Source organism: Trachurus japonicus, chromosome 3, assembly GCF_045865225.1.
Source record: "Trachurus japonicus isolate A0001 chromosome 3, Traja_1.0".
Taxonomy (NCBI): domain Eukaryota; kingdom Metazoa; phylum Chordata; class Actinopteri; order Carangiformes; family Carangidae; genus Trachurus; species Trachurus japonicus.
This window is the reverse complement of record NC_140909.1, coordinates 9620060-9647508: the sequence shown is the minus strand read 5'-3', so window position 1 is coordinate 9647508 and position 27449 is coordinate 9620060. Positions and strand designations below refer to the sequence as shown.

Genomic DNA, 27449 nt, shown 5'->3' with positions numbered 1-27449 from the left:
CGGTGTGTGTGTGTGTGTGTGTGTGTGTGTGTGTGTGTGTGTGTGTTTGTTGCTGGGCTGGTTACAGCCTTTTAGAGCAGTTACTGATGAGAGATAAAGAGCAGTGTTATCCAAGGTGCCATCCTCAGCGGTTTGCATACTGGGACCAAACATGTTTTATCTGTGGTTACCTAACAAACCACAAAGCAGGCATCTCAGAGCCTCTTCATTGGTACCGTAACCCCCCAAAAAGCTGTGAGGCAATCTGTGCAATGTTGACAACAGTTTATATATTTCCACTGTTTACCAGATATCATGATAATTTAACATATTTTCAAATATTTTAATCAAAAATAACATTGATATTTAAGCATCTTCAATATAGATATATTCAGGATGACACCTGTTCTGCATTTTGAATGGAAACAACTAAAACATTTGCATCCCAGTAGAGACATGACACTTCGCACTTTATAAATCCTATGTGTGTGTGTATGTGTGTACAGCGAGTCTTTTGCATCAGATTAGGACTCATGCTGTCGTTAACAGTATTTTTCAAAGCCCAAGTGTCTCCTTGTCCAAACATATGGCTCAAGCATAGACTGCCCCAAGGCCTTGTTATTGCTGTGCCAATAACAGTTTGTCATGCACTGAAGCTGAAAGCAGACAAACAAAACTAAAGGCAATCTGATTCCACTGAACTGTAGATACACATGGGAGGATGCCAGTGTGTGTTTGCTTTCCATTTCTATATGATTAATTTCATCTCAAGTAGCTTATATTGTAATATTTTGGCCACATTTCTAATATTTTGACAAGAGCTGGTGTTGTGTTAATATTTGGCCTATTCCACATCAATCTTACCGACTGAAGTAGTAAATAAAGAATTGTGCTCGTGTTATGAAATGACAGTGTTGAGTCAGTTTAAGGGCAATCTTTCAATCTAAATCCCGGGAGTGCAGGAGACCTCAACGGTTGTGCATGTGTGTGTGAGTGTGAAAAGAAAGCCAGAGCGTCTTGCTACCATTTCAAGGAGATGATTTATGGTCTTTCTCCATTGTGATATTATTAAGCTAAACTACTCCAAATGGGCACATGTTTCTGATTATGACCTTAGTGAGTGAGGATGATGTATATGGCTTTTCCCTCTGCGTGGAGGTCTAGTGGAGTCGTGCCATACGGCAGCAGCAGCAGCAGAAAACACACATCCTCCGTTTTGGTTTGTTTACAAGGTAAAAAAAAAAGAAAAGTCAACAATCCTAGTTTTTACGCTTCAGTTTTGACGGCATTTGTATGGCCGCGTAGTAAATGGTTTTGGTCCATTTCAGTTGCATAAAAAGAACAAAAAAAACTTTTTTTTTGTGTGTTAAAAAAAAATAAAAAAAATTAGAAGCCATGTGTTCCACAAATTACTGGCTTGGAGCAGCCATAGCCATAGCAACCATGTCCACAGAGCTCTGGTTAAGAGAGAGAGAGGGCCTTGTTAAAGCACCACAGATTGATGGCCTGTTAGATGTTGGGCTCAGCACCGGCTGGCTGTAAGCACCGACTGAAATAGTGAACAGTGTAGATGCTACTTTATTGAGACAACACCAACTAGGCTAGGTCAAGTACCACTCAAGGTCCGGGCTGGCGGGCTGGCGGGCAGAGTGATGGAATTGAGGGTTTGTACCTTGACTTGAGTGATGGGGCTGGAGGAACTCTTGTCATTCTTCAGAGAGGAGGGAGAAATGGGCCCGCTCGCATTGAGGGGCTGGGGGAGCGGGGGCATCTTGGCTCCGGGAGAGACCTGCATGCTGGCAAGCTGGGCGGCATATAGTTGCTGTAGGGAGGTGGAGAGAAACCCGCAAGGCGTTAACATCCAAATCCAGCAAACATTCGAAGTTTTATATTCTGTCTTTTCCTCTCCCTAGAACTCTCTGCTTCTGTGTCTGCCTTCATCTCCCCCCTCTCTCTCTCTCTCACTCTCACTCTCTCTCTCTTTTACGTCTTTCCTCTCTTTCCATGAGGCTGGCAGAGAACCTCCATCAAAGGTCTTAACTGTATTTCAAAGGCTGAACCCAGAGAGAGACAGCAGTCTTAAAAACCACACAGAGATGGCTTTCATTCAAAATACTTGGAGCCCCTATTTTCCACTCATCACAGAGAAAAAGTTTGCCGACTGGATGCAAGTGTGTTAGCAAAGATCTCTCATTTCTCTAGATCTACACAGCTTCCTATTGAAGTTTCTAGCCTGTGATTTGTCTCCACGCTGCCATGTGAGACAGTCCCATTCCACAATGTTAGAAACCCAACCTCAGTTGGATTGCCATCACAGAATATTTTAAACACAAGCATTATTAAGGCTTAGAAACCTGCACAAAGAACACTGATGTAATCACCGTTATTTTCCTTGGCGGGAAATCAGTAAGATGTCCAACTGTTGGTGACATTACCACACAAGTGGGTGGTTCAAATGACTGGCGAAGCACTCAATAACACTTCTGCCTGTAACAGGGTTGAACTCTGAAAGCTCAATTTACATTTCCACCACTGGACTAATTACATGGCATATACTAGAAAGCCTGGTTAAAGACGTTGATATGAAGGTTTGGAAGTATTTAAAAAAATATCTGGTGAGCCACAGGCTGCTAATTGTCTGTTGGATCAGATTTTTTGACATCGTAATTCATCCTTTATCCTGGGTAAAGTTACAGTTTAATGTCATGACATTATGTCCTACAGTATGTACTGTATGTATGGTTTTGTATACCATTAAAATCTGAAACAAATGATGCCAGACTGATTTGATTTAATGATTATTTTTGTGCTTGTTTTTCTGCGCCCACAGAGCCCGGCACTCGCGCACCGCTGAGACTTCTTTCCGCCCCAGGTCGGCATTGATTGGCCACCAGGTAAGTGATGAAATTGGCTTTTGTCTCCTGCTGCAAATGGCAGGGGTCTGTCAAATAGAGCTACTGTCTGGGGAAGAGTGTTACTCCATGTAATCTTAGACCTCACTTCATCAGACAGATAGCAGCCCTTAACTCCCCCGCTGGCCTGCTTTCTTCAGACTAGGTAAACCTCAGGGTTTGTTGTGTTACTCAGTCAGATGGTGCTGTCAGGGAGAATCTAATTTCTCTTCCTCTGGCCAATCAGCAAACCCTTTCTCATTTCCTGGTCCGACCGGCCGTGTACAGACCGGCATTTGTGTGGAAGGGAAAAAGTGACACAGGCAGCGGCCCCGCTGGCCTCACCTTCGGCAGTATAGATGTGGGGCTAAAAACCAAACAAAGCACTTTATGTCCACGCACATATCTCCAGATATAAACACATATGTGCTCCTGTAAGAAACTTTATCACTGCCATATAAGCGGCAGTACAAAAGCCCCATTCTTCCAGGGGACCTGGGGATAACAACAGCACATGGGCAGCGGAAATGACAGACTGATTATGTTCCCACAATGATAGCACTGCCCCCACCTCGCTCACAAACAGCCTTTTGTCTCCGACAGGAACGGACACACGGGAGCGAACCCAACTCTGTTTTCTCCTCATCCAAAGCTAGACTTTAGTTAATGTCAGTGGTAAAGGCATCTCTGTGTGTCAGTGCGTGTGCGGGCGGTGTGTGGCGAGAAAAAACAGTGACAGAGAAAGAGAGCGAGGGGATACTCCATTCACCGCCTGTCACTCCAGGCTACACATGAGCCTTGGTAGAAGGGCGGAAGCGGAGTCTGTTGGACAGATGTTTGCTAACAGGCCTGTCGCTCTGGCATGCCCCTGACCTTGAGTGGGAAGAACTTTATTGTCCCGGAAAAAGAGCGTAATTAGACTTTGCCTCAAATTAGACGCAGTCAGGATGCCCCTTTTCAGCGCTGATTAGCAGGTCAGTGCCATGGGGTGAGAAGCTTGTAACCAGGAACAGTCTACCTCCAAGAGCCAAAGAACAATAAATACAATCAGAGGGAGAGGCGGATGAAAGGTGTGTTAACCCACCACGCGCTGCTCGTATGCAGTCCGCCAGTGTTCATTGTTGTGTGCTGTCTGGACGCTTTTGCCGTTTGCGTTACAGTGTGGCTTGGTAGACGCCGGACAATATGTTTGCTCCAAATTACAAAATAGTTTGACACTCTCGGGTAGAAACAACAACCTCATGAAACAGTGAAAGAAGCCGTTGGTGTAAAAGGGCATTTTGGTGTCCAAGGCTGAAGGATGATGCATCCTGCCAAGGCTGCTCTCCCCGAGCAGAAGACATCTGCCTGCTTCCCCCAGTTGACTCTCTCACATCTAATAGCCCCTTCTTCATATCTACTTGCCAGGTGGGGGCAGCAAAAGGTTCATGGTAATGAGGGTCAAGCTGAAAGTCAATGCTCCAACTCTGGGGTATTGGAGGAGTAGGCTAAAGCCTGGGAGGAACTCGGGGCCCTTCTGTTTCCATCTTCCATGGATTTTTTTCCCCCCCAGTATACTCTTAACACGAGTTGTTTTCTTTCTTTTTTTTCCATCTTCTAGGACACATATTATACTTGTGCTGATGAAAAGCCACAGAGCACACTAAGGCACAGCTTGTATGATGGCCGAAAGCAGCAAAAGGAAATAATAGCTAATGAGCTTGCAATGTGGGTGTTAAAAGAAATCAGACAAAAAAGGAAATGCGCATTACATGTGTTCTCTTAACTTGACAGCAGGAGCAAATTCATGCCATGTTCCATTGTTAAAAGCATGCTTGTATAACGAGTATTACATGTAACACATGTGTTGATTTATTCTTTTTTTTTTTTTTTTTCCAGTGCTTTGAAAGGTTTTGCACTTTTCTAAAAACAAACCCTGTTTTATAATAGAGAAAAAAACAAGCATTTATGAGATGACACACAAGCACAAAATGTAAGGTTTTCTCCTCTGACCCCATCACTTCCTTGTTTCCCAGTAGAGCGGAGCAGATCTCAGCGAGCATGGATTCAAAGTGAATGCAGCATGGCCAAGGTCAGCTTGTTAGCCTCTGGTAATTAAAAACAAGCCCTCTGGAGGCAGCAGAGGTTAAACAGGGAGGTTCGCTTCTCTGCCTGTGACATTAAACTGAGATTACACACTCTGCTGATGATGTTAGACATCTCACAGGTATGAGCTGCGATTTCGACGGGCGGCCTTGTTTGTTTAGCTGATAATATGACTCGATATATAATCAATTTCGAGAAAAACATTCATTGTCTGGTGCCCCCCCCCCCCCTCTCTCTTTCTGCTAGCACTTGAACAAACTGTGCCTGGTAGGTAGTGTCGAGAATAAAATAAAACTTTCTGTGGAAAAACACTTTTTTTTTTCAGTCACAGTGTAGCAAAAATGTGCTGGAAAATAAGTGGCAAATATTTGTCGGATTTGTTGCTGCCAGCAATGACCCTGAATTGCACATTTGAAACTAAAAACATAAAAAAATAAAGACAAATATTTGCCTACAGTAAAATCCAAACAGTTTCTAAAACTAATTCAATTGCATTATCTCTATTAATCGCTCTCTCATCTCTTTGTGTTTGCAAACGAGTCTATCTGTCCGTCTTGTCTTGTCTTGTCTGTCTGTCAATGTCTCATTCACCTCTGCCTGGCCTGGGCGCGGAGCACTGGGCTGGATATGAGGGCATTAACTGTGCTTCAGTGCACCACACCATTTAAAAGGCAGCACAGCGCCAGCCCAGTTTGCCACAAGGCTTGTACAGGCTCATTGCCCATGGCGACCAGGCAGGCTGACCCGGGCTAGGCCCAGATGTCAGGAGTGGAGGAAGGCGTCCTGGTGCACTGTGCCGATGCTTTCCAGTATGGCCCAACATCTGTCTCGTCTGCTGGCACCCAACCTGCTCTGCCCTCACCCCTCCTCCCTCCTCTTGGCTTTCTCTATTTCTCTATCTTACATCTACAGTATATATATGTAAGTCCTTCTCTATCAGTTTCTCTCTCTGGCACACACACACACACACAGTCTGCCCTGTGTATGTGTATATGTATGTGTGTGTGTGGGTTTCTCCAAGCCCAGGGGCCCCAGAGCCAACCCTCCCATTCAAAGTTGCTCACTGCATTATCCACTCTATCTGTCCATCTGTCCCTCTGTTCACCACTGCCTCCATCCAGCTGCTCACCTAGCCGTCCTATTAGCCAGCCTTCCACACACAGCTAGCATTGCTGCACTGCTCTGGGTTACCTTCAAAGACCCAGCTCCTCTGCTCATAAACACAGAAACAGCTGCTCTCTACAGTATGTCTGTTCTCTCCCCTCCTCCACCTCCTCCTCCTCCTCTCTCTCTCCCTTTTTCTCTCTCTTTCAAAGTCAAAAGTGCTTCACTTGTTAATGATGGAAGCCATTCCTTCACATCTGTACTACACAGACGTTTACCGTTTACATTCAAACAAAAGATAATGCGCAGTTTGCTGCTCTCCCACTTTCTTCCTGTTTGTCCCTGACTGTGTAACACTCTTTCTTATCACTCCAGTCGTCTGAGCCACTGAGGACTCCTTCAGATATGTCTGTCTGCTTGAGATCTGGTCCAAGTTGTCGCTGCGCATGTGGGCTTCTTTTCATCTTTATAGTGGGAGCGTGCGCCGAGGCTGGGCCCAGGTTTATCACAGGCCCAGAGAGATGCCACGGAGAATGCGGTGGCTGGTAATTGCAGCGTTAAGTCTTCGCTCAAGCAGCTTGACTTCCACTGTTGTAAAGCACGAGGATGCGATGGGTCTGGACAATCAGGACCGAGAGAGAGAGAGCGAGTGTAACACTCAAAACCGAAAAGAGGAAGGGAGTATTAGAGAGAGAAATACACAAACTAAGACACTTGTAGAAGATTCAAGATGCGTACGGGAAATTGGAAAAGCAAGACAGAGACGCTAAGAGATAGAAAATGAATCTTTGACTGAGTGAAAACAGAGGATTTTTGTTTATTTAGTCCGCAGTGATACTGCACACAGAGAGCCCAGATGTTCTGTTAATGCTTTCTTTAAAATGGCTTAACCCCCAAAGTCTGCCTCCAATGACAAAAAACAGGACTTTTCTCAAAGATCCTTCCTGTTTACTGGCTCGGGTCACATATATTAAGTTCATATTGGCCCTAAGTAAATTGTTTTTCACTTGGCAACTGATGCCGGATATAGTGTACAAACAGCAAATTAAGTTTCACCCCCAGATAGAAAATTCTTTTGTGGAATTAGGGAAATTCCCTTCTTGTACCTTCGCTCAATTGAATATAGTAGATGTCCGGACAGATTGGGCTACAATCTGAACACAATTTCCTCTGTTAGGTGAGAGGTGTCAGTTGTAATCAGGGAAGGACAGGCGGGGATGGAGCCATTGTTTCCTGCTGGTCCTGGGCTCATCCCAGCTCTGTGTGGGCACTAATGAAGAGGGGCATGTCGCGCAAGGGATAGTTTACCCGCCTTCCTCTCCTGTGAGTTGAGAACGAGAGCCAATCTGTCAGGAAAACATTGAGTGAAATTGCCCTGTGGTACAGCAACGCCTGGTGACAGCCACTTGCCGACTGCCAGCCACCAGAGTGATGCTACCACCCTGTATTGACAAGCAAATTACAGTCTCCAACACTCAAACGCTTCCTGGAAGATTCATTTACATCCATCAGCTTTAAGCCTTTGTTACCTTGTTGGGTTTTCTTCTCTTAGAGAGAAAGGGCAGAGGGTGGGGGGTTGGGGTGGTGGTGGGGGGGGTGCTTAGGGGGGTTGGGATCCCAGACTGTTATGACAGAGGAGATTGTGAAGAGGCTGCGTGGCCAACATTAAGACTGACGGAGCGGCTAGCCTTTCTGACTGGATGGCTGATCACATTACCTCTGCAGCATTGTGGGAATTAATTCTTCCAATAAGATAATTTTTAAGGTTCATATATTGCACAATCTAAACTGAGTAAATTGGTGAAAATTATACCTTGCCATGGAGCTGACAGGAGGAGATATTTTAATTGGGAGTTGGGTGGGGGGAGGGGAGAACAACCTCCTCAGCTATATGTGTATGGGGATTTTTGCGTGCATGTTTATGTGTGTGTGTGTGTGTGTGTGTGTGTTTGTGTGAGGGAGATGAGGACGAATGGCCTTGGAGGAGGTGGAGCTGGAAAAGTTTAGGACAGTTTAAGGGGTTAGTGTAGTCTTCTGCTTGATGATGCATGAAAAATAAACTCGTTCATTTCATTATTTCATTTTATTTTAATAGTGTTTTTGTGTTAACTCTGTGCAGTCATGGGCGCTACACTGCATTACTTATCAGAGTAGTTTGCTTTTGGTTATAAAAGAGTCTCATATTAATGTGGATGAATCTACATTACCCACTTGTTAATGGGTCTATTTTCAATGAATATATAGTTTTGTCTTTATAGTTATTTTGTTATTATTATTTAGTGGTCGACTCGCCCAGCATTTCCTAGTTTCGGTTTCCAGGACGCTGCCTGGCGGGTCATGGGAATAACGCAGCCGAATCGCCGTTTATGATCGGAACTACAATGGTATCTGATCGTCTTCGAACCCCCGATTTTCATTCTTGATTAATAAAAACATTCTTGGCAAATGTTTTCACTTTCGTCCGTCATGCGCCGGTCCAAGAATTTCACCGTGTGCGCAGAGGCTCATGGGAAGTGTAGTGTGAAAACACTTTGCTTTCCGAAACTCCTCGTAGTCCCTTTAAATACCTATTTTTCTCACTGCGATTGTGATTGTGATTTGGACATTGTTGATAAGATTTTTCTTTCTGCTACTTTTCTACTCATGTGTGTATTAAAATCTGCTTTTCAACAGCTGGATCTTGAAGCAGTGGGAGAGCGCTGGTGCTGCTATTATTGCTCTAAAAGGGAGGAGATGACTCCAACTTAATTCCATGTCTGGGTAGATATGATGTTTTTAATCATAGCGGGCTCTCGATGCTTTGTAGAGGAAGTGGTGGCAGTCACATGGTTTGTTGATCCCAGCTATGTAGAAAAGGGCATGTTTGACTTGCCTTGCTATTTTAATGGGAGTCTCTATGCAGGGTAAATAGCAGCCAGCAGGCGGAATATGTGACAGGCTGACAGACTTCAATTAATGGAAAATGCACCTCTTTTTGTTTACTGTGTTCTATAAAGGTCAGCCAAGTCATGGTCTTGGAGGCACTGTTTTTGCCCATTCCCAGGGTTAGATACATAATCAGAATTAATGACTCTAGACCCGTCTCCCCTCCTCACCCCAACCTTCAGATATATGACTGTCTCATCTGACCTCATCCACCACTATAAATAGACCCGGCATGCCTGTCTGAACAACCAACCCTTTCCAATGGACTTTGCAATGATACACAAACTAAGTGATATATATGTATACATGCTCACTCGAACATATTCACGTACGCAGCCTCCATCTTTTATTCTTACAAACACCTGTGCAAAGTGTATCCCCCCACCGTCTTTAGCTCTCTTGTTTAGTATCGCCATACTGTTGAGCATCACATGCTGCAGCTTTGAGTTTGTTTGTTTTTTTAACCATATGTTATAGACGTGCTTTTGAATCCTTTGTGCCCTCCTTTTGTTTCCATAGAACAGCACTGATTTCTAGCCTCAAATAGATTTAAAATCTACTGTTGCTCCAAACAAGCAGCACTGAATACATATAGTGGTTGTTATTCCAGCTTCCCATTGTGTGTTTTTCATGGAAACCAAAGTTAAAAGTTAAAAGAATCATTATCGCCAGTATGAAAACAAAACTCATGCATGCTGAGAGTGCTGCTGTGGTAGCAGAAGTGTTTCTAATAGTAACTTGAAGGATAAAACGCGGATAATTATCTCTATTAAACATTATGGCCTGGGGTTAAGGTCTGACCTGGGTTCGGCTCTTTTTAAATGCTGTTTTGAAAAAAGGTCCTGGAGCAGCCTGTAGGGCTTGGAGCCTATCCCAAAATTTTCAGTGTGGCTCTAAACCCCCAGTCAGCCTCACATTGTATTACATATTATGAGCTTTCTTTTCCTGCACACACATTAGCATTACTCAGATTTTTTACCCATTCGTTCTACTTCTTTATTTTCCCACAGAGATTAAAGAAACACTACAGCGCTCTTACTAGATAAAAGCAATAAAGACATTCTTTGCTTACACAGTCAATTGTCTTCTGATAAATTCACTGGCAGGTGATTAAAGAAACCAAAGTGATTCTCATTCCCTCTAATAACTATTATCTTCCTTACTCTTCTGTCTGGCAGAGCTAGTGGGGATAAATCCTCTATAAAACGGGATAAATTACATATGTAAGGTGATAAGCGTGTGTGAGCTGGGGGCCTCCAGGATTATTTAGTGTGCAGCTCATTACTTAGCGTACAGCTGCTTAGCCATCCTTTCTGCCCTGGGCTTGGCGGGCTTCCCTAGCATTCTTTGTCATAGTACTGTACATACCTGAAGCTGAAGGGGGCTGAGTCCTGACGCTGCTGCAGCTGCCATTGTGGATGGAATGAACTGCACCGGGTAGTTATCACCTGTCAGAGAGGGAGAGAGAGACAACAATGCATACAGGTTCAGACAATGAGCCGGCCCACAGCGGCCAGGCAAGTGCCAACACGGAGCCCGGGCTCTCTCCGTTGCTTTGCCACAGCAATGTGGCACATTGCAACGAGCACTCGGCTTCAAGCCCAAACATCTGCATTAACAAAAGGCTAAGCTGGTTTGACTGGAGCGGGATTACTTAGGAACGTTCCACATCATTCCCTCCTTCCTCCACCTGCACACTACAGTACTGCTGCAAAATACTGTGACAACAATAACTGCATAGTTTAACAAGTTAGGAACGCTTTAAAGTTTTTTTGTGTGTGTGTGCATGTGTTTGTGTTCACAATAAATGCATGGTATTCAATTAGCGATTATGTAAAAGGACCAGCATGTTCTTTCAGGCTTTTCATACAGCTGTAGACTTGTCTGGCTATTGTTCAATACTGCATTGTTTGTGTTTAAGTGATAGCTTTGGCAGCAGAGCGAAAGCATTTGTATGAGAACTGGTTAGAACAAGTGTGTGCAGTCACAATAACAAGGGCAAAAAAAAACAAACATATACACACACGTTCTTATCTCACATATCACTGTGATCAAGCAAGGAAGAATTGGTCTCCCAAATAGCAGCACTATTCATTACTATTCACTGCTGTTGGCTCGCCATCAGCGCGTTTGTCAGACGGGGGGAAATAAAAACGGCTGCAGTATGAGTGATATCCACGGGGGCGCAGAGGCTTTTACACATTCAGCCCCAGTGTGTTGAGACAGACAGACAGAACAGCCCCAGTGAGACGGGGCAAGCACAGCGCTCATGGAGGGGAGGTTGGTCTGAAGCATGTGTCTGGAGGAGTGGAGGTGGGGTTGCACAGTGGGGAGCGGGGAGGGGTAGTTGGCCTTCGCTCAGACCCCACTTCTGCCTGTCACTTCTCCTCACAAACATATGGAGCCATTAAGCCACAGACAAGGTAAATGTATATACCTTCTCTTTCACTTTGCCCTCGCCCGCTCGCCTCACTTTGCAATCTCGTACAGCACAGCACAATGTGATACAGGCCATGGAAATTCAATCCCCATTTAGTAGCAAATAAAATCACACAGCAGAAGTGGTTTCAAATAGTGCTGGGGTTGGATGTGCGGGGGTGCACTGTGGTTATTTCTACACCCCCCCCCCTCCTTCTCCTTCCTTTTTTTGGTATGGCTTTCTTTCTGTCTGTCTGCCTCTGTGACGTAGGATTTGGGAATAATAAATGGCTGGATGTCTTTAGATGTCATGTGAAACCTGGGGAGGGTCATGGCACTAAACGAGCACACCATCGCTGCCCTGGGGGTCTCGTCGGGCTCCGAGGGGTTCTGGGTTCCACGGGTTGCCCCAACCAGGCTCCAGCAGAACGGGCACTGTGCCAATAGTGTTTAAAACAGTTTTCTTTTTGTTTGTTTGTTTGTTTTCTTAACTGGCCGGGGCTGGTGGTCCCATGCCCAGAGCCTGGACTCTGAATGCTAAAGGTGGTGGGGGTGCAGGGTGTGGAGGGGGGGGAGAAGTTCAGGTGACGGCATAGTCACAACAGGGTATATTTCCCTCATGTGATACCATGAAATATAAGTCCTAGATCTGGTCAGGGTTGACAGACGCAGCTGAGACCTTTCAAATGACCTATATGACTGTATCACTGAGGCTTTATCTTCACTTATCACCTGATTATTATTTTTTATTTCATGAACAGGACTATTAGCTATGAAAAACATAAAAATATATAATTTTACATTAAGATTTTATTCTCCTGTAGATCCTATGAAGCCGTATAGTTTAAAATCTTAATTTAATCAATTTAAAGGGATAGTTCAACATTTTGGCAAATTGGCCCATTGCCATAATCCCTATAGTCATAGCAGTAGGTTCATAAACTTTAATTGTTGGTGCAATCTATGTTTAGAACAGCGGAGCAGAGCCGTGAGCCGCTATGAGATAATAACAGAACGTTGCGAGACGGAGCAGTTTTTCGGCAAGTAGTCTCTGCATTTACCTTGAAAACAACGTTCCGTTATTATCTCATAGCGTGGTGAATCACAACTTGTCCACCAGAGCGTTTTGGAGTTGTTGGATTGTGTATTTGATGAGTTTGATGAGGGAAACCAAGAAATCCCATTAGCCTCCGTAACGTAGCTCTGAGCAGCTCGCGGCTCTGCTCTGCCATTCTAAAAATAGCTTGCACTGACAATTAAAGGTGACGAACCTACTGCTAAAACTATAGGGATTATGGCAATGGGCCAAAATGTTGAACTATCCCTTTAAGTTCCTGTTTGCAGGATCACAATGTTAAAATCTGGTTGAAACTATCCTTGTGTCTCCAAGTTAACTTGCATCACATAAACCACAGTGCAGAGAACAGAAAGGGTTTAAAAGTGACATCTATAATGTGGAAAAAATATAACACTTAAGATAAAAAAAAAGCACTAGGATGCTGCCAAATACCAGCGGGATGCTTATGAGAAAGACCGGCTGAGGAAAGCGAAGACTATGGGCTCATTCTGCGGGTCCATTAGACGTACATCAGACTGAACGCAGCCATGTCTGTGTAAACAGTGCGAACAGACTGGGAAGTCCGACTTGTATCTATTTGTTTAAAAGATGAGTCGGTGTTTCTATGGCTGTGCTTGTCTACCGTGCAACACCAGGCCATTGAGCACAGCCAGTGGACGGGGTGATGACTTACCACTATGGTGCTAGAATGACTCTGTTGCCATGTGAGCACCACAGGGCCGGGGGTCATAAGCAGTGGTCCCTGGGGGCTGTCTCATAATGATAACATCAGATTAGTGTGCCTTAGTCTTGGAAGTGAATGCTTGGCCACTCACTTCATGGAGAAAGGACACGGCAGCATCCTGTATACGCTGCAGGTGGTGGTGATAACATTGTACTCTCTGGATATATTGTGTTGTATGGGGGGGGAAATAATAGAGGTTTAAAAATACCTCTCCTGACTACAAGAGTCATTTCCAGACCCCCTTTGCTATTTCTTCATGAGCTCATGAATTATGCAAGAACCATACACATGACGACCCCCTGACCATGACTCCATAATAGCTCCTGTTATTTGAACTAAAACATTTTCCGTGTCAAACCTATTGCAGAAAGCACACTGGTAAAAGACTCCCCCTCAGGCACTTTGTTTAAGCTGTCATGGCTCCATAGTTCCAAAATAGCTGACTTTCTTTTTCATCCTGTGGTTTTATAGTTAATTCATTAACTGCACTACCACACCTTTTTAATGTTCTGGTGCGAACCTGCTGACTTCCTTGTGTTTCTCTTTCCATTTCAGCCCTGCTCCTTGTTCTCGTACTGTCTCAGCAACAGTGGACTTTTCCTTTACGTGGCTCACTCGTAAATCATTTTCTTTTTCGCTGGGATTTTTGTGAACACGACACTGTCTCCTTCTGTGCACTTGTGCAATGGAGAGAAAGCAGGAAAACGGTTTTTAAAAAAATGATTAGTTCGCTGATTGATTTGTCCAAAATACACCATGTGAAAGAAAACACTTCAACTGAGGAACAAGGAATTTGACACCATGGATCTCTTTCTTTTTTTTTCTTCTTCTTCTTTTTTTAGGTGTGTAGTGGGACATCTTTAATTTTCACAAGAATATGAGGGTAAATTTAGTTACTAGTTGTTTTGGCAGGGAGTCAGTCTACATGTTGCAACTGATTTTATAACAAAACATTTCTTCTTTTTTTTTCTTTGAAAGCTGCAGAGCTTGTCTTGAGCCAATTTGGAAGTCACAGTAAGAGAAAGAGACATGTTCTTACAGGCAGTGAAAACGTATGTGCAGGAAAACCTGTTCCTTACATCACTTAAAAACTGCCTACATTATAATTGTCTTTTAATTACTTAATTGCACTGTTTTTGCAGCATACTGTGTGAAACTGAAACAGAGGAGTTGTTAACAAAAGGGCTGTTTTTTTTTTGTTTTTGTTTTTTCATGTAGGATTCCTCCCCTTTGTTATTGGATCTCTTAACAGTGGATACTTGAAAAACCATTACAGCCAGAACAGCACAGTCCTGCAAGATACTTTCATGTTGAAGACTTGTTTACATTCCTCTGCTTCGTTACCCATATCTATTGTTCCACATGGACTAGAGCATTCCCAGGCCTTGGTCCCAAGCCCAAGTTCAGACAGAACCGAGCATGTTAGTGGCCTCAAGTGTTAATCGAGCATATGTTTGAAACTAAATGTTTGTTGTGTATTGAGTGCATGTGACAACTTTATGACCACAAAGATATAATTATGAAAAAAAAAGACATAGGAAACAGACAGGAAACAGGGGCAGAACAAAAAGAAGACTCAAGTTTCAAACATACCTGGCTTGTAAGACATTCCCGGAGGGAAGAGAAAGCCTTGCTGGGCGGCGGCGGCTGCTGCCAGAGTGCGTTGGTCGTGTGGAAAAATGGGGATCATGAGCGGAGGCATGTGACCCTGGACCTGCTGAACAGATAGGGAGCAGAGATCAGAGAGAGGCCTAAGCATAGGTATGGTACACAGAAACACAGAGCCCCACTCGGGGGGGAGGCCAGATCACAGCTCTGCCTAACGCGTGCTGACAGGGGGCTCTGCGGCAATGACGGCCCTCGTGTGCTCACACAATACCTCGCCAAGCTACGCCTGCTCTTAATCCAAACCACAATTTCACCTCGGTACATCAAAGGGCCCCCTTGCACACGCACATTGTTCCAGCGCCAGTTAGAGGAAGCGACATGCAGGACGGAGAGCAGAGAGGCACTCGCTAGATGTGAATGGCTCCTGTAGAGAAGTACCGTTGGTGTTGAAAGAAGCATTCACCAACGTCCTGGCCGTTGCAGTAAATACAACATGTCAGCAAGAGGATTGTTGAATGTATTACACAGGTGCAGAGACAGGACTGATCAGCGTGTACATGCATGAACACATACACCCACCTCGAGGGAAAATCTAAGACTCACATAATCATGGATGATCATTTATTTAGATGATAAAAGCCTAAAGACAACCCAGTAATTTACTGCAACTGTTTTTTTGGCAGAGGAAAAACAGCCGGCAGTTGAAAAGTACTTGTCCCTCGCTGTATTTCATCTTGATGTCATTCTGTGACTGTCTGTTCCACTCACATATTAACCTTCACCGCGCAGCCTGTTGCTGACTTCGCCGTCTGGGGATATCAACACAAACTCCCTGCATGTGTGTGTCAAGGGTGGGTGAGTAGCTTATGCCTCAAAAAAAGTGGCGTGTGGGGGTTTTGCGCACATGTTGCAGGGTCCAATCTCACTGTCATTCTCCGCTTCCTGAAACTTTATGATGGGGAGCAGCCCGGCTACCATGGGCCTGCAAGAGTTAATCTAGCACCGCGCCAGGCCACCTCAAGGGAACCTGCCTGGAAAATGGGTTAATAAAGGTCATCCCCCAAAATAAACACTTTACAGAATGTTTCTCCATTCATCCCTCCTTAAAATCAACTCGCAATAAAACGGGTCTGGGTGCAATTACTGCCGCTGCATTGGGGCATGAAATCAACCTGCTCAGAGCAATGACTACCCCCCCTCCCCATCCACCATGTTCTGGCTGAGGTCTGCTATGATCTCCACTTTTTCAGCCCCTGTGCTGCTCCCCCTGTAGACCCTTTACCGGAGCAGTGGCACCCAGTTTCTCTCCCCAGCTATAGCACGCTAAACCTACTCAGAACCACTTTATCGATCTGTCCAGAGGTGCAGAAAGAGCTCGACTGAAAACCAAGTAAATAGAACCATTTTGTGTCTAGTGAGCTTTTACAGAAGTGCAAGTGCAGAAAGTGCATTATGGAAGAATAGAAAAGTATATAATTCTTCCAAAAGTAATTCTGTAAAATGTGCTGTTGCTGAAGAAAAAAATAAATGTCCAAGGAGACTGCGACAAATGACCTTAAATAAAACATTGCTTTATAGGGGTTTGTGTTCCAAGTTTCCAGGCTGAATGGATGAAAGATGGATCTTGGCCTTGCATGTATGGAACATATGGAAAAACACAATAATTAATGTCACAACATGAGGTAGGGCCAGTGACAGGCGGGGGGGACACTGGGGAACACAGCTTTTCTCTGTCTGTGTATTTGGACTGTAAAACCAGATGGAGTCTGTTGCTGAATGTGTAGCAGTCACAGAACAGAAAAGGTTTCCCTCAAGTCCACATCGCTCCGCGTTGTGTTGTAAATGTGTTACATGGTCGTTCATACATTTTCATTAAATAACTAATATACATTTGTAATAAATTATAACTTACATCATTTTTCCCCCCAAATGAAATTACTAACTGTCAAATATTTTTTAGCCAAATGGAGAAAACAAAAAAAGCATGCCTCACTCTATTTCCATGAGTGATGACTCTTAACTTTTCAGTCCATTTTTCAAAGTGAACGATTCATTCACAGCCATGTGATCATGTTTCCTTTTGTTTGGGAAATTCACAGGACTCCACACACTCTACTATGTCAACACTATGTGAAACTGTTGTAGGCCTACACATAATGCTTATGAACATAATTATGGACTGAGAAACATCCAGCTGTTTCACATAAGGCACAGCTGCTTCACATAAGGGAACAATAGAATAACGTAAGCAATAAAAAAGTATTTGAATACATTCTGTCATTCACACAAATCCATAATTTATTTCCCATAATAGAATTTATAAAACTGACTGAATTGGCACAAAGGCTGTAGAAAGATGAAACACAGCTTATACATCAGCAAAAGGCAGCAGATACTTGGACATATTTTTTTTCTTCAGCAACACTAAATGTAAATGATATCATTTCATCTGGGATATCAGCTTTTATTACTATTATTATTTTAAAATATGGAGCAGTTTATACAGGATCCATCGAGGCAAGACAGAGTGTAAATGTGCGTTGAAGGGGAAATAAATGCATTGAGTTTGAATTGCTGTGATTTGCAGTAATGAGCTCCACGCATTAAAGTTTAATTTACGGCAACTAATGTCAGAGAAAGGCAAATCAAATTTTGAGGAGCTTCAAGGTGGCAACAAATAGTGGAGGTTAGTTGAGCTGTCAATTAACAGCTGGCACACAGGCTGAGCCGAATCCAACGTTTTCACCTGAGCTTTTTTAAGAAAAACTGACGGTTAAAGCAAATTAGAAGGAAAAATAAATAAAGAAGTTTAAAAAAAAACAAAAAGCAGAAACAGAAAAAAGTGCGTACATATGTGTGCCTTCTACTCTCCCTCAAGTTCATCTATGGTATGGGCCGAGTGCCCAGGATATTTCTATTGCCAAGATGATCTTGAGGAGTCAGAGAATGAAGTGGAGCAGATGTGAGCGGGGCACTTGGGCAGCGTCCTCCCCTCTCCTCGTAAATACAGCGCCATTGTTGTGCTGGCACTGCTCTTCCTTTGTCTTAGCACTGCTAAGTACTGGATAATGTCATTTCACACCATCTGCCCCCAGGCTTCATTAAAGATACATGAATGGGCTATCTTATGAGGAACAGGTGCTATTGTTTGTCCCTCAAGACCCAGCACTAAGGATCTGACTCGGAATACTTGAAGAGGAGCATCTGTAGTGATCAGTCAGACAGACTTGGCTGAGGCCCCCGTCTCTGCCAGCACGCGCTCCAGCAGAGGTTTCCGGGGGAACTCAGCCGCCTTTGCAACATGTATCATCAATTCACATGACCTGATGAAGTCTGTAGCAGGCCAGCATGCAATCTGTTTCCCTCTCAAGGAGATGCTGCTCTTTGATAAATAGAACCAACTTGCAGCTCTAATGCAGATACAGATGCCACATTGTTGGAAAGCCAAACAGGATCATTTTACAGCAAGTCTTGTGTTATTCTGGCAAAATATATAATATTTCTGCTCACTGCTCGTCGTTGAGAAAGGCTTTGTTCATCTTATTTCTTTAAAAAATATATAATTTAACTGAGATAAACCAGACATTATGTTGACTGTAGCTGGACTGAGTTTACAACAGCAGCTCATTGTGGGATCAGACTGCAGAGGGCGAGTCAAGGCGGCGCAGACACTCAGCTCTGATGTGTAAATACACAAGGTGTAAAAGACAAGGTAGACTTGAAAGAGCTCCCTTTATTTCTCCCCAGCACTTACAACACATGCAGTATGCACAAACACACACACACACATTCACACCTAAATTTGTTTTAATACTGCATTAACCCATGAATGATGTACTTCAAGATGTACATCTACAGTAGTTGCTTACCACCAATGCTTGCTAACACATTTTAGATGAAAGATGCACTTTTATTTTTAACGACCTGTGTTTCATATTTTAGAAATAACTCTACAGACCTGTATTAAACCCCAGAAAACGCTATAAAATATTTCTGCTGAAGAGAGAAAAAGAGAGAAAAAAAGTGAGCGATGTCGTTTTTCTAAACGTGTAAGCAGCATCCACCTATAACACACGAGCAAGCGGCTCCAAAACACTGAGTGCAAATGGAGATGTACAGCGCATTACAGCTCTCACTTGGGCCCCTGTCAACACCCATGTTCCTCACTGTCTGTTATAGCCCCTACAAAGCACCGAGGAGGCCTGAGGACCCCCTGCTGGCTCTCCCACTAAACCCCATTACACTCGCTTGCACTGATCCACACTCATACTTTGCTGCTTGCTCCAAGCCACAATTCTCTTCATGAAGGAAACAAGTTTTGTGTTTTTACTGGCAGAATAAGTCCGTATGAACAAGATTGAAAGACAAAAAAAAAAAGATAAACATCTACCTCTCTCATCTTGTTTCATGGTTATTAGCTTGTAATGACCTGCACGATCCTGGCTCTAATATCCTGATTATCTGCCACTTGACACCTTTTTACACACCTCTCATACAGATGCTTATCTTTGATATAATCTGCTTTCATTTGCTTTGGAGAGACTTCAAGTGTTTTAGGAAAAGTCTCAAAACAATACGACTGGAAAAAGAAAAAGAAAAACCCAGAGGGAGCTCACGGTGATAATGTTCTTAATTCTGTACAATAATTTAGATTATGATGGGTGCCTTTCCCATTAGGTAAAGATCACAATCACCAGTAGCTAGTAATTAGAAGAGGACTCATGTTTCTCTGACGTCTCATTTTAATAAAATTACTTCCACACTTTTGTAGCTGTCAGATCCGCAGCTCTCGCTAACCTTCTTTTTCACATTTTCTATAGGAGGGGCTCTGTAATTTCACCCAGAGAGGATAGACTCCAGCTGTTGCTGTAAGAACTGATAGTTCACACTTCGTCCCCCCACCCCCCACCCCACCTCCTCCCTTGCTCAGTCTCCACCGAGCGGCACACCAAACGCCTGTGAGTAGAAATCACCTTTTGTGATCCATTTAAAGGGAAAGTGATCTTGAGGAAGCTGGCAAAGTCTGGCTACATCTCAACAGCAGCAGCACACAGTAAAACTGACACTAGACAGCAGGATATGTTTAACACCCGCCACTGTGTACACAGCCCGCTGGGTGTACACTGTACTGGAGCCTAACCAGGAGGAAAATCACTCAGTGGAAGCACTTCTCTGCTGCTGAACGGTCTGCGTTGCTTCAGATCCACCCCCAATGAAACAATCAGCAGTTCTTTAAACACGTATTACTCCTTTACTACAGGTCACTTATCCGCCAGTTATACTAACACCGCTGCACGCTGGACAGTTACATCACATGGCAGACACACACATTGATCGAACAGAGATGCGATGTGTTTGGATTTGTCTGTAGCTAATGGTAATCAGACAAATAGATCAATAGATTTGAACTAGACTTTGATGCTCCAGACTTCTGCCTTGAATGAAGGTCTTCATATTACCACCCACTAGACTGGAGCATATTATTCCTGCTTGTCTGCTCTGGAACTGAGCGCAGCGCTGGAACGGGGCGGGCGAATACACTGGAGAGGTTCAGGTCACTAACAAAGGGCCCTTGTCCTTGTAAAGTCTCTGACCTTTTTATCCTCACTTCCTTCCTGCATCTGAAACGTGTGTGCAGCACCCCCCCCCCCCCCTTTCAAAAATTCAAAGACAGAAATAATAAATACTATACAGATAAATAGTGTACGAGCTCAGCCTATATAATATTCCCTGTATATTGTTGGGTGCAGCTCTGACTCTGACAGCAGGGCCACTGTTTGCTCAGGTTTGAGTGTGACGCTGCACATCAGTCATGCTTGTGTGTGTTACACTGAGAGCTGTTCAGGATAAAGTGCCGCAAATCCAGACACTCGAGTGAGTGAGGTCAGGCCATGCAGAGGGAATAACCAATAGATGACTTCTTGTTCCACTAATTCCTTACACAGTAAAACAAGCCTTCTTGGAAAACAGCCATTCCAATATGTCTATATTAAGACGGGAGCTTGAAAGCAGGGTAGTCCAACCCTCTGACCCGCCTAGCACACCCCACCCCAAATCCCTCCACTCCAGCCCTCCTCCATCTCTCACTGCTCCTCCTGTCGTGGTTGGAGCTCTGGGTAAAACTGCAGGCTACTGTTTGCTTAAATACACTGGCTGGCATTTACTGGGTTTCTGCTGCTGCACACTCCTTTAATTTAATGTAGTTTTAGTATTAAATGTCGTAGGAATAATGGCTTCATAATAAAAGCTTGACATCAAGTTTGATGGAAAATAGTAAAAAGAAGAAGAAAAATAAAATTTAGAGTACAACAAACACATTTATAAATGACAAGTCAGCGTGTGTGTGGGAACACTTAAGTCATGCACTGATATAGAAAGAAAGATGGAAAAATGAATTTCTGGACATGAAATGTGCTTATTAGAATTTGTGCACAAAAGGCAAATTGTACTTTTTCTCTTTTTCTATGATAAAATAAATCTGTCAAAAAAAATGCATTGTACAGAAATTAAACACCAAGCTTCCAGGCATGACCCTCTTCTTTAAAGCTTTTTATGGGTGTATGTTTAAGTGACCAGAGAGAGTTTTTATACGACAGCTCTCTATTATGTTTCATTGTCTGTGTTTGACTCTGGACATGTTAAAAGCACACATTTAGATATTAGATCTAGTAAAAAAGGAAAAAGAAAGGCTGGCACGATGCATGTCATGAATTGTGTTCACACAGCAACACAAGCCTGCAATGGTCTCTTAAAAATACAGATTCTTTTCAACAGCAAATTCACTGTTATATTTCCAAAGCATATTAGCTCTTTTTTTGATAGTAGGGGCATACATGGAAGGAAGAATGAATATTTCTTTTCAAGGTCTGGCCATAAAATTAAGGTTTGCAGTAAACTGGACAAATCCACGGGGACTCCCTCAAACAGCATGTGTAAAGACGGGAAAGAAGAGAACAGACATAAACAAACCCACAAGTGGGGTTTGGGGCCAGTATTATTATCCTGCATATATATACATCCTCCTCGCTGTATGGAAATGGAAATAAGTGAAATGCCTCTGACCTCCTCAATACAGGGGGCGAGGGGGTTTCTAAAGAACATTGGACACGGGCTAGTCAGATAGCCAGCTACATCCATGTGATGTGAACAGGCCGGGGGGGAGTGGGAAATAGACGGATTTCAGTATGTGAGGCTTATGAAATAATGTGGCACATCATCTTCAACACTGTGTGGCAGAGAGCAGAGAGGCTTAGGTGCTCTGTCGGCCCACTGTGTTTCAGAAAATAATGTCAGAGCCTCGGTTATATTTCACTATGAAGCACCTTTAATTCCGTAATTCAATGTGTGTTTAAAATTCTGACGGTCCATCCTCTTTTTCTTTTTTTTTTAGTGATAAAGTTAATGAGAAAAAAGTGTCCTGTCTGAATGTGAAACTGTAGATCATCCCTAATTTGTGCGACAGGATCGTCCACACAATTTGACTGCGTTCAACCCCCCTCCTCCTCCCTCTGTCCCGGCTGCCCTCCTCTCCCTCTCCCTCTCTCCCTCTCCCTCCCTCCACCATCATAGACTGAGGCTCTGTCTTCCTCATTACCTCCCAGCTGCTGGGGCCACAGAAAACAACAGAGCCCACTCTGTTGTTCAGCAGAGAACAGCCCTGTCAGGAGGGACCAACTTTATTGGAGACACAAGTGTGTTGTCGAGACTTCAACCGTGGCTCGAATATCATCACCTGATGACGGGCGAGAAGAGCTGCAGCTTTTTGTGAGAGCTCAAACAGACAGAGGTGATGTGACGGCATGTTGGGGAAGATTGGATTCAGTGAATTTAAGGAATTTTCTAAATCAAAACCGTGTATTTTTAGAGGGGTGAGTTATTGAAAAACAAACAAAAAATTCTACAATTTTGATTCGAGGGAGAGAAAAAAACCCCGAGTGGGACAAAATGGCTCATTCATTGTGTTTCTGTTGGGGAATGCTTGGACTCTCCTACACCCCAAAAACAAAAAGCTCCTTTTTTACGTTGGCCATGGGCTGAATGCTTTGCTTTGCCCACCCCAGCCCTAAGAAAACACGCGCCCCTTTCTCCCTGCCGGCTGCCCGTACACAGTAGAGCCTATTAATGCAGCTCCTTCTCCCTGTGAGTGTGCCCACTGCTGAGGAACGATGGGCCACGCAAAGCCAATGCAAAGACAAAACAGTTTGCACAACATTAGCAGAGAAAACACAGTCTCTGCAGTGAGGGAGAGGAAACTAAATCAACATCACACTGGAGGATGTGTTCTCTCCCTCAACTGATATTTTCCTTTTCGAGCGTTGGGTTACAATGGATGTTAAGTGTATGCGCTCTGCCTGCATCCAGGGGCCGGGTCTGCAGGCGCTGCAAACAGGTGCTTTATTGTGATATAAAAGTACTTTCATTCATCACGTGTGTATGTAAAGGATAGATGTTCACTTATCAGGATTATTGAACACCGCCGTTCACTTCACCTTGTCGGATTCCTGTGTGGCGTCGGTTATTCTTGTCACTTGCGAAGGCTGATAGACGACTGGAAGTTTGTGTCGCACATTAAGCCGTCCCATGGCTGCTTAGCAAAAACCCTCAGGTGACTAATTTTAAGTAGACCCTCAGGTGTGATTTCACACATTACAGCCGCTCATGTGGCACCTCTCATATGGAGCCTCTTAATTATTGCTGCTTAAACTGCTTAGGTGTGTGAATACAAAGGCCAATTACACAAAGACATGGCTTTATTGTGTCATTTACAGCAATAATTGTTCTGTGTTTGTCTACTTTCCTACATAATTTGCAAAGAGAGAACACACATATGCATATGTTTCATGGCTGTGACTAAACAGACTCAATAATTTTCAAACAATCTGCTCATCTTTTTTTTCTTCTCTTAAATCAACAATGTTCAAAAACCCTATAACTTCTGCTTAAATAAATAGATGCAATTCATCTAGAATACAAACCTAAGGGGACTAAACCCACAGAGCCCAGTCAGCCTGCTCTAACTGTTTATAATCCTAAAGCAAGAATTAGTTTTTCCAGACAAATAGCATTACATACATCCACTTAGCTTCATTTGCAAACTATCACTGCCATTGCTGAGCCGGGGGGTTGTATCTATTACACCTTTTTGTGCATCATTAAGTTTTAACAGGGCGGCGATAGCTTTATTGTTTAAACTGCACACGACTTTATTTAACGTCAGTATTTCTCCCGCCTCGTGACAAGAAGTCACATTTCATAACTAATTGAATTGATCCCTCCTCCTCCCGCCGCCGATAGAGTCCACTAAATGGAATTATTTGTATCCAAGTGTCAATATATTAAATCACAGGGGCTAATGAGTCGGGTCACCGCTTTCTTTTATCTTCAGTCTTGCATGTGCACATCTTCATCAGCTAACAGTCTCCTTAAATGGTGGATGAACATGCTGGACTGAGCCTCCCTGGGCGAGAGCCAAGCCCGTCTGACTAGGCTGTTAATGCCCCCACATAATCCTACTAGCAGGCTAACACAGAGCTCTTCAACACAAGGGGAAGCACTGGCAGCACAGCGTCTCTGCACACACACCCGTGTGCACACAACACCACACACACACACACACACTCTCACACTCACACACACATTATCATTTCCCTGCTCTATTATTCTCTTATTATCATGCTAACAGTTCCAATCTAGCTGTGCTAATTGGGGGACTTACACATTCTCTTTAACAATGTCTATTTTTGTGCCTTTTTTTTCACCAGTGCATTAATAAGTCTCACACTGAGAAAATCATTTGTGCCAGGGAGACAACAAAAGCATCTGAGAATACACAAATTAGCACTATTATCTTTGTGCAATTACCATACAGCCCTATGTTTATTTAAACTCATCTGACTGATTTAAAATATTTACCATAATGTTGTACTTTTGGAGCCTTTGCTTCTCTAAATTGCCAACTAAACAGAACGGGTGCATTAAATTACTGCGGTGGAATGGATAGCATGCATTTTCCTTTGTATCGTAATAAAGATGTGATTAGAAACAAGGCCGACTGAAAGTCAATTTATCCTACAGACCAGACAGCAGTTTAACAGAATCTGTTTTTGTTCATGCCGGGAGATCTGCTTAGATATTTGTGCAGCGCTTGATAAAGATTTAATGCTTCAGCTGTAGTTACAAGCTTTACATAAAAATGGTAACACAGTCCCCTCCGCAAAGAATAATGGTAGAAGCATTAGGGCTGTGTGGGGCTTTTGGGGATGGAGAAAACAGTTAATACAGTCAGATACAGGCCAGTTATTAGGGGGGAAACTGCTTCTCAGTGACAAAGACCTTGATGATTTATGTCGCAGCAGGTCTGTGAACCAGTCCTCGACGTACAGCAGAATGGCATCACAGTAAGAATGTGTGAGTCCTTGAGTGGCATAACTAAAGCAGGAGATGGATTTTATTGAAAGTCTGTGGAAAGACCTGATGATAGCTGCTGGTCATGCTAGACGCTTCACATCTAGTATGGCCATCTGTCGATGTCTCATATTTAGCTTGACCAATCTTGATAACATCTGCACCATAAAATCATAAAACATGTACACACGTACAAAAAGAAGTCGAAATCCAGATTTGCCGAGCTCATACAAATATTTCCAGAGGACTCGGAGTTTGGGAGCCTCTGCCAACAATGCTTCTAAAATGTGCTCTATCTAACTGCAATAGATTATGTCGGGAGTGGGAATTAGTGGATAATTTGCCATCACGATGTAAAAAATTGATTTCTTTTGGTGCAAACTCATAGCGTAGAACAGCGATCCCTGCCAGCATTAAGTAAAACCAGTGTGAATGTGCAGTGTTCGACTTAGAGTCTACAGCCGCTGGATACAGACGACACTTTTTTACAGAGCGTCCCCTGTGAATTCTCTGGTTTCTTTGTAACAGACGGAAATGGGAAATCCATGTGCAGCTGACTAAAACACACTGCTATCCAGGTTTTTTTCCCCCTCCTCTTCTAAAAATATACTGGCTGAAAGTAAACAGCACCATGTAAGATAATTTTGTCTGTATCAAAGAGTAGTTATAAGACAAAAAGGGTCTATTCACCTGAACTTAAAACTGCGTAACTACTAACTCTGTCTGGTTTAATCACCTACCTTAGAATAAAATGTCTGGAGTAACAAAAACACTAACGTATCACAGAGTATTGTAGTTACCCTGAGGTTAAGAAGAGGCGTCTGTTAGCGATGACCACGGCTCTGTCTGTTGTCCTTCGTTTCATCTCAAAATATATGCTTTGAAATCCGCCCCTAGATTGTCCACCCTAATAAACTGTGGGCAGCTAAATGCTGGCGTAAGTGAATTTCATCTTTAATCTTGGGACCTTTCGCATGTAGCCATTGAATGTCTGCATGTCCCCCACTGCTTCTTTACACCATTAAAGATACATGTGAGAAAGCCTCCAGCACTTTGAAGTTTGCAATAGACAACAATTTACTGGCCTTTTCTGTTTTAATCTCTGATTCCTCCTTTTAAATGGAGGACAGCCAGACTTTCTGTATGTGTGCATTTGTTGCGTCTTTGTGGACAAAAGGTTAAAGGTATGATGCAGAGGCACAGATAATGCGTTGTGTACATAAAGCCAGTTCATGTATAGGTAGAGAACGACAGGTCAAAGGGAGATCAACAGAAACAGACCTGCTTTATGAACAGATCATATAAGGTTAAAGAAAAAAAGAGAAAAATAATCTTGTTGACAATGGCCTCCATAGAAATTTATCATCTCCCAGATCTTGAATCTCACAGTGTACTCAAGGCTGGTACATCAATGCCAAAGCCAATGCCAAATGACAATGTCATGATATTGTGATTTTTTTTTTTTTTGATGAATTAAAACGAAATTAAATCAAATGAAATGATTCGAATTAAAAAAAAAAGTCCCTCTGTTTCATCAGGGGAGCTCTGCTTTCTCCAGCCTGTTTGTGAAGATAAAGTTCACCCTGACCTTTCAGCCAATATTTATTCTCTTGATGTGTGTATCAATGCATTGGGTCCCCGTGTGTGTGCCTGTGTACTGTACACGATCACCTCTGTGCATGTGTATGAGTAACTGCATGAGAGTCAAACCACAGTCATTACCATGTGAGGTAAGGGGACATTGCTTGTGACATTACTATGGACCGTACTATCACTGGGGTTTTTACAGAGTCGCGTCGTGAGAGCATGTTATTTCATTTTACTTTGATACACTTCTCTGCTGTTACCACTTTAATTCTCACTTCTTCCTTTAACTCTGATGTACAGTATGTATCTACATGTAGAGAAAGAAAATGTCAGCAAACAGGGGTCAACATGCTGACGATCAATGTGATGGTGTTTAGCTGCTCATCTGCGGCCACTGCTCCTCCATTAGAAGAAAGTGGGTGTGTTTATGAAACAGAGCAGCAAAAGGGAGACTTGGCTAACACTGAGTGATGCTGAGCTGAAACAAATTAGAAAAACAGTGTTTTTCTTCTTGCACAGAGATAAGTAACTAGTGGGGAAAAGCAGCTCTCTGCTAATATATATGTTTATTGTAATATGTCTTATACAATCCTGAATGGTCCTTCAAAATTTTTCAACTAAATCAACTTAAGAGTTAATCTCATCC

General features: G+C 43.3%; 1 protein-coding gene across 13 annotated transcripts in view; it reads right to left on the bottom strand.

Moving 5' to 3' along the window:
* Window positions 1-27449, bottom strand: part of sox6 (SRY-box transcription factor 6) — a 133116-nt gene that overhangs the window by 23441 nt on the left and 82226 nt on the right. For 9 of the 13 annotated variants that reach the window (XM_085760226.1, XM_085760253.1, XM_085760272.1 and 6 more), the window contains 3 exons: window positions 14798-14921; window positions 10353-10432; window positions 1652-1801 (listed from right to left, as the gene is read on the bottom strand). In XM_085760226.1, coding sequence (XP_085616352.1) covers window positions 1652-1801; window positions 10353-10432; window positions 14798-14921 — 354 coding nt within the window. The remainder of the gene's footprint in view (window positions 1-1651; window positions 1802-10352; window positions 10433-14797; window positions 14922-27449) is intronic. The other 4 variants (XM_085760243.1, XM_085760281.1, XM_085760328.1 and 1 more) reach the window with 1 other exon arrangement.